At 41.5% G+C, this 7,990-nt stretch overlaps 1 protein-coding gene across 1 annotated transcript; it reads left to right on the forward strand.

Moving 5' to 3' along the window:
* The first annotated feature begins 4,056 nt into the window (after positions 1-4,056).
* Positions 4,057-6,967, forward strand: LOC307033600 (alpha-2 adrenergic receptor). Its single transcript, XM_079672132.1, has one exon. It carries the CDS (start codon positions 4,296-4,298, stop codon positions 5,592-5,594), a length of 1,299 nt encoding a protein of 432 aa, XP_079528258.1. The 5' UTR covers positions 4,057-4,295; the 3' UTR covers positions 5,595-6,967.
* The last annotated feature ends 1,023 nt before the right edge of the window (positions 6,968-7,990 follow it).

Raw genomic sequence — 7,990 nt, forward strand, 5'->3', positions numbered from 1 at the left:
TGCTGGATATTGGCAGGAACTGGAACACGCTGTCGTATACGCCAATATTTGAGAGAAATGGTTATTTTGTGTATATAGAAAATGTTTTAGATCTTTGAGTTCATCTCATGAAAAATGGGAGCAAAAACAAAAGTGTTGCATTTATATTTTTGTTCAGTGTACATCCTAAGCTTAAGAGACCATCTGAGGAGGTTGTTTAAATCTGAGATGCTGGCGTTGGAAACTGTTTAAAAGAACACTTTCTCTTACGTGGAGGATGTTGATGCATTAACATTATAAAACCAATGTACTGACATTAAGTAGAGAAATGAAAATGTCTGAATTCCTACTTGTCAGGTTTATGCCCCGTGATGAGCGGGCCACATTTGGGTTCACGCTGAGCTCTCCCTCAGACGCTCTCCACCTCTCAGTTCCTTGTCGTTCCTCACAAATACTTTTGTGTTCAGTTAACAACACGCCGCTCACTCCTCTGCAGCGCTCTGCAGGGAGCGCTTGTTTACTCAGCTCTTCTCAACCTGCTGCTCACCACTTGACACTCCTACCACTATAGACCTTGTCTTCTGTGCAAGGAGCACTTTTTCCTACATCAAGCATGGGCAAGATGATGCATCATATTTCTGTAAAGGTGATCAAGATGACGAGTCGTGATGTGTTTCTAAAGTTTCTAAAACTGCTTCGTAATTCTGTCATCTTGTTTCTAAAGATAAATGGTGTAGGAGATGTAGTCTTCACTCTGTCATGTTGTTGCATCTTCTGTGTCTTTACAAAGTTATATTTTCCTCTTGAAGAGGCGCTACTATGCTTTTTTGTAGAGTAAAAAGTAAACATGGATGCCAACAAAGCTGGATTTAATGTGTTCATTTCACACAATTCCCTCTGGAGCCACAAAAGGCTTAACACAACTGTTTTCACATGAAGAGAGGGGCCTGTAAACAGACTTTGATGTGTCCGTAGCTTTAAGATGCTACGTGGGCAGCATGCGTCCTGATTCAATCTGATCTCGCCCTCTACTCATGTTCAAAAGACCTTTCTGTCTGAAGTATCCAAAACAGGTTAGCCAAAAAGGACACAGAACATCCACCGATGAAACGACATACAACGGACAAAGCCTCTAAAATATATTACAAACACAAAAAAAGGGCATTCCTAATGGGGTGACACACACTGACATTTAGGATGAATAAGAGTAGCAATTATGGCTAAAAGCAGACACCATTTCCCATCAATTAGTTCTTTAAACTACATTGAAATTGTCTGTGATGGCACATTGCGCTCATCTTAATCCTGTGTCAGCCACAGGAATTTGGATACATTGAGAAGAGCTTCCAATCAATAATGTACATAAGGGGGTTGAGATATACAGTTGTACTAGTATGGCAACTCTGAATGGAGGAAGGGAACATGGACCTGATGTTATGGAAGATACTGCAGTGAGGCAAGCTCAACCAAAAGGTCACTGGGCCCCCCCCCCCGGCAGGCTATCAGGATGAGGTAAGACAATGATTCATGCTTTCACCTCGCTTTGCAACAGACTGCTAAAGATACTGAAGTGTTACTGTTTACTAAAGCTGCACAATGGTATCCAAGAGTCAATACTAACCCTACTTGTAATGATACACCTCTGACATCAAGAGAAACAGGCCCTTAGATTTAAAGAGATTTACAATAGAAAATATCACAGCAATATGGATGATGCAATAAACATGACCTAGACATAATTAAGTCATGAATTGCTTTTAAGCCTTGAAGTTCTCATGAGGCCTTGGAGACAAAGCACCATTTAAGGTTTTCAATCTCAGAACTGAGTCTTTCAAGCTGATATTCAATCAGGACAGAAAGCTGAGCATTGTATCAGTCCTTTGAGTATTCTCAAAGGTATCTAAAGTTCTGTGAATCAGGGTCATTAAGTAATAAAGAGCACTTTTTTAAATGACACTATTAAAGCATTCTGCTGAGAAAGGAGAGTGAATCAAAGATTTGAAAAGAAACTTAACTGTTTGTTTTTTTGTTGGTACTTTATTCTATGTTTAATGTTACTGTATTTCACTGCCTCAGACTTGATTTAAATTATGAAGTGCCCTAAGTTTTATGAGGGTGAAATTATGTATTATATTGTAAAGATGATAATATGTAAGGCAAGGCATTTGTATTTATATAGCACCTTTCAACACAAGGCAATTCAAAGTGCTTTACAAAAATGAAAGACATTTAGAAAATGGCATTTAAAGCAAACATAATCAAATAATCCCTAAAAGAAAAAATACATTAATAAAAGTTACAGTGCCGTTTAATATGTGAATTGTTCAATTCAAAGCAGCGACAAAAAGAAAAGTCTTCAGCCTGAATTTAAAAGTAGTCAGAGTTGGTTTCTGGGAGTTTGTTCCAGATATTTGGAGCATAATAACTGAACGCTACTTCTCCATGTTTAGTTCTGACTCTGGGGACAAAAAGCAGACCCGTCCCTGAAGACCTGAGAGATCTGGATGGTTCATAATTTAGCTGGAGGTCAGAAATGTATTTTGGGCCTAAACCATTCAATGCTTTATAAACCAGCAGCAGTATATATATGTAGCCTAAAAACCCACCCCAAATATGAAATGATTGTTTGCTGCCAGTGTTTCTTTTGTCAGATTAATTATGTGGATATTAACACTGGATTATTCTCCAAAGAGATTCATAATTGAATGTAGAAAATGTGAGCGGTGTTACAGTTTTTATACTTTTCATGTCATGTTTCTCACATAAAACCTATAAGGCTAACCGAATGTACTTCTTTCCTGGATGCCATTTAAGGTATTATATCTCTAAGAAATCACAATTGAATCGTGGATAACCTTGAGGAACAATCTTTGAATTACGATCGCTATTTCTTGTGATTTGCAGGGATCACACAAGGTCATCCATTGGATAACACTTTATCTTATTCAAAGACTCTTTATGCACAGGCACTTGTTATTTCAGCCTTTTCTCCTCAGGTTGATATATATTGTGTGAAACATTGTTATAACATTTTCTGTTATAAAACATCGCTGAAATGAGACAGTATGTACTATGAGTGAGGAGGTCTCCACATTTTTAGCTCTCGACTACTAAAAGGCAGCTACTTGACTTCCATCACAGAACCATGCGTTGCACTGTGCTCTAATGTGCAGAATAGAGAACAGCTCTGGAAGTGGGAAAGTAGGATTATTTAAAGCCTCCCCAATAACTTACTATTTTATAGGAGATAAAACTATATTTAAGATGGAGAAACCAGGTAAATAATGCACATAATGTTTGTCCCTGTCAATTAAAATCAGCTCCCCACCCCTTGAAGGACATATGCTTTTACAAAAGCACTGAAAGAAACATTAAACACACAGTGTTTTGAGTTGGAAGTCTAGATATATGTGTGTGGGAGCATGAGTAATGAGAAATAACCCTAAACATGTTGACGTGTGAAGGTGTGTAAGAAGATAAATCAATCCATCTTCTTACGGTTCATCTGAACGAGCAGCCCGCCTCTCCCCTGATGAGCTCAACGCCAAAACCCAACACACCTCGCATCTCCAACTTCCCTCAGCTCACCCCAATCACACTCTGACTCTCCTCCTTCACTCTCTCCCCTCGAGACTGCTGCCAAAACTCCAAAGATCTCATCCTTCACGTGTCTCTCAGGTTTCTGTGCACATATTTCTGAGTTTCACCTCAAATAGCCTGACAACCTGTATGCAGCAATGTTAAGCATCGTACAGTATTCAAGATTTTATTTAATTGAGGTAAAGAAAAGTAGTAAAAAATGTGTTTTATTAAGCTATTACCTTTGGAAAGATTTGGGGTTACATCCAAACACTGGGATGTATTAGAAATTGATATCATTTGAGCCAAAATTCAGTCTGTTCCCTAACCTTATCATATCCCAAAAATATGAAAAATAATGCTGTGTGGCGGGGGCGGGGCAGCAGTGGGTGAGTTTTATGAGAACAACACATGGGGCATCATTAGGAGCGAGAGCGCACCATGCTGAGGGAGGAGAGCTGCGGCTGGCCGGCACTCAACTCCTCACCATCAGAGAGAAGACTATGAAAGGGGGAACGAGAGATTATTATTTAATTGAAGTAAGTGATTTTGAGATATGGCTGCTTTTAACCCTCAAATACGTTAAGGATCTTTTTATGCGCGCGTATCCATGTCGTCAGATTTGTAAATTGGATACTGCGCGTTTTGGATGGACTCCTCAATTGTTAGAAGGCTGAATGTGAATTCATGCCAATATTCAGCCACTCCAGGATATACATAAGGCGCGCACAGTCGCGATGGATTCGTTTAACGCCAGCGGAATGGACGCGTTCACGGTGATCCATCTGAATTCCTCCTGGAGTCTGGACAGTGGATATTCTCTAGCAGCGATAGCCAGCATTGCGGCTCTTGTGAGTTTTCTCATTCTGTTCACCGTGGTTGGGAATATTCTGGTGGTTATTGCGGTGCTGACGAGCCGGGCGCTGAAAGCCCCACAGAACCTGTTTCTGGTGTCTCTGGCCACCGCGGACATCCTTGTCGCCACTTTGGTGATGCCGTTTTCTCTGGCGAACGAACTTATGGGGTACTGGTATTTCGGAAAAGTTTGGTGCGGCATTTATCTGGCTTTGGATGTTTTGTTCTGCACTTCTTCTATTGTTCATCTGTGCGCAATAAGCCTGGACCGCTACTGGTCCGTTACGCAGGCTGTAGAGTACAACCTGAAGCGGACTCCCAAACGCATAAAGTGCATCATCCTCATCGTGTGGCTCATATCTGCTTTCATCTCCTCTCCGCCACTCATCTCTATAGACAGCAACAAGGACCTCAGCTCCCTGCCTCAGTGCGAGCTCAATGATGACACTTGGTACATCCTCTCCTCCAGCATTGCGTCCTTCTTCGCCCCGTGCATAATCATGGTGCTGGTGTACATCAGGATATACCAGGTGGCCAAAACCAGAACCAGAACCATGTCTGGGAAAATCCCCAGGCCAGATGGAGAGACACAAACTGAAAATGGACTGAGCAAAGCCATCTCCCCTTACCATGGCGAGAGGGAGAACGGCCACTGTCATTGCCCGCCTACGCCCAGCCAACGCACCGACACCATCATGCAACATACTGAGGATGGGGACATGGAGGAGAGTTCCTCCTCAGAGGGCAAAGGTCACAAGCCCCAGCAGCAGGAGGACTCCCTGAAAGCCAAGAGGGCCAGCCAAAAGAAAATCAGCAAACAGTGCAGTCGCATCGCCAGGGTCAGCAACAAATCCATGGACCTCTTCACCTCCAGGAGGAAGCGCCGTCGGAGCTCCTTTGCCAGGAAAAAGGTCTCGCAGGCCAGGGAGAAGAGGTTTACATTTGTCCTGGCGGTGGTCATGGGGGTGTTTGTAGTGTGCTGGTTCCCCTTTTTCTTCAGTTACAGCTTGCGCGGTGTGTGCAGGGATTCCTGTAAGATCCCCGACCCCCTGTTTACATTTTTCTTCTGGATTGGCTACTGTAACAGCTCCCTTAACCCGGCTATTTACACCATCTTTAACCGAGACTTCAGACGCGCCTTCCAGAAGATCCTCTGCAAGTCGTGGGCCAAATCCTTTTAGATGGGAACTGCTGCACCACCGTGACAATGACTAGGAAATATCAACGTTAAAAAAAGAAGCCAGCACTTGTTGCTCACTATTAAGTCTCATTGTTCTGTTGTAATTCAGTCATGACAGTGCACTCCTTCAACCCCCTGCTGTGTGTTCCTACAAGCTACTGTATGATCCCATTACAGGCTTTAGCAGTCTGAATAGTGAGCTCCCCCTTTCTTTTTTACCCTATACTGAAGTGTGCTTAAATGCTTAAAGGCATTTCATTCTTGATCAAGCTGTTTATACATAAAAAAAAAAATGCACACATGGCCGGATTTAGCTGCTCTGGGGCCGCAGGGCAAAAACAAGCTCAAAAGCCCCCCTAAACACCCCTTAGCTGCTACCATTCACTTTGCAGGTTATTATAAATGTCTGTGCCACAGTATCAGTCGGCCACAGATTTGATTTAAACTAACAAAGGCCTAATCATTTCAACATTGTCATCATACAGTACATAAGCACCAAACTGAGATCATTTAGAACTCGACACATGGGATCCTTTTCCAGGCGGAGCCTCAGATTACATTTTGGATAATAAAATGCTTTTTTTGCTTTTTAATGGAGAAAATGAATGGTAAAAACAATTATTTATGCTAAGCTAATTTCTGATTTCAACCAAGAGAGAAGCGTATTTCTCAAAACGTCAAACTATTATTTCCAAATATGGAGATTGAGCCAATACTAAGGCCCTTTAGCATGTCAATGTGTAAAAAATCAGTTTGCGCACAGTAAGCTTATAGAGGTCAATGGGCCCCTGCAGTTCAGGAGTTTCTACTCAGCCCAGGTTGATAACCCTGTATACACACACAGAGCAGTGTTTTCCAGCCCTTCACCTGAATATGATCCTGTGACCCCTCCTCATATGTGCTTAATATGTTGACAAGCCCTAACCTCAGTGACATTTAGTCAATTATTTATTTTGAATATTGTTGGAAGCCTGAAAGACTTAAACTCTAATATCTAGTATTTCACTAACAACAGAATCATTAGAGAGTCATTAGGGATAAATTAATAAATGATCCTTTAGATTTATTTTGAACCCCATATATGGGGTCTAACCCTCTTACTATGGCAGACAAAATCACTACAACAGTCTCTGATCTGATCTCTGACTGGACCATAGAATCAAGATGGCACTGAGAAGGGCTGACACTCCAGGCTATAAGCTAATTATTTTTATGACGTTATGTTCACAGTGGCCATAAATGACAAAGTATTAAGGAACAAATTTGCTTTTCATGAAACTACCTCTCTGCCTGTATAGTTTTTGTTGTTTGTTTTCACATTGACATTTTTACAAGTGTGGTACAAATACTTCCTCTGCTTAAGCTGTCTGCTGTCGTGCGAAAATAAAATATGAATAAGCTGTTGGCGTGATGTTGCGATGTGGATCCCCTTGAATGGTCATGCATGGCATTAAGTGTTTAAGAAGCATGTCATAGAGTTTTAATATGTTTATCTTTAAATGGACAGACAGTTAAAGAGACAGAGACCATGCACTCTGACAGGTTTCATTACATGGCATCTGGTGGTTTACGCCTTGTGTAGATTGATTACCCTTTAATTATGAAGCATTTCACACTACAATTAAACCCAACACACCGTATCACTGTTACAATCAAAAGCAGAGTGAACATATCTGCTCATCATCTCTATCAGGGGACGTTTGACACATTTGGAAGCCTAAACACTATATTTCCAGCCGTGTGAGTTTGGACTATGAAATCACTCAGGGTGGCAGAATGGGGTCAAATAAAAGTTAATTTCTTTGAATGGACAGAGGCCATTCTGTTCCTGGGTATGACCTTTCAGCCCAACAGGTCTGATGTTATGGCTGGCTACCTCATAATATGATATTCCCCCGGGGCCGCCACGGCAGGACTGAGGTGATCCCAACATCCAACTCTTATTTTCCTCTTTTGCTGTGAGTGTGTACAGCCAGATAAGAAGTGTGTTTAAGTCCATCTGCCAATGTTTCAACTGCTGTTTGCTTCCAACTGAGATTTATGTCCCAAAAACCAAAAAACAACAGTATCCCAGACTGTATTTTTTTAAATGACGGGAATAAACAGGTAGGTGTAAAGTGGCTGATGAGAAATAACAGGTTGGTGTGTTTAGCCAAATCGTTGTCACTGTGAAAACCTAAAAAGTCCACCTTTATGTTAAGATGTACAAATACTGTAAATTACACCAACGCTAAATGGTTGTGCTTATGGCTTCAAACTAATATGAGGTGTTACCATAGCCGTGGGAACATGTTTCAAATGGGGGGTGCTGTGGGGATGACATCAGGGCCGGTTTGACCAATTTGCAGCCCTAGGCAAGATTTTAGCTGGCAATGAAAAACCTCTACAAAACACTAC

This window comes from Notothenia rossii, assembly GCF_949606895.1.
Source record: "Notothenia rossii genome assembly, chromosome: 3".
Taxonomy (NCBI): Eukaryota; Metazoa; Chordata; class Actinopteri; order Perciformes; family Nototheniidae; genus Notothenia; species Notothenia rossii.

Coding starts and splice junctions, on each gene's coding strand:
- LOC307033600 (XM_079672132.1), top strand. CDS start 4,296: ATGGATTCGTTTAACGCCAGCGGAATGGACGCGTTCACGGTGATCCAT.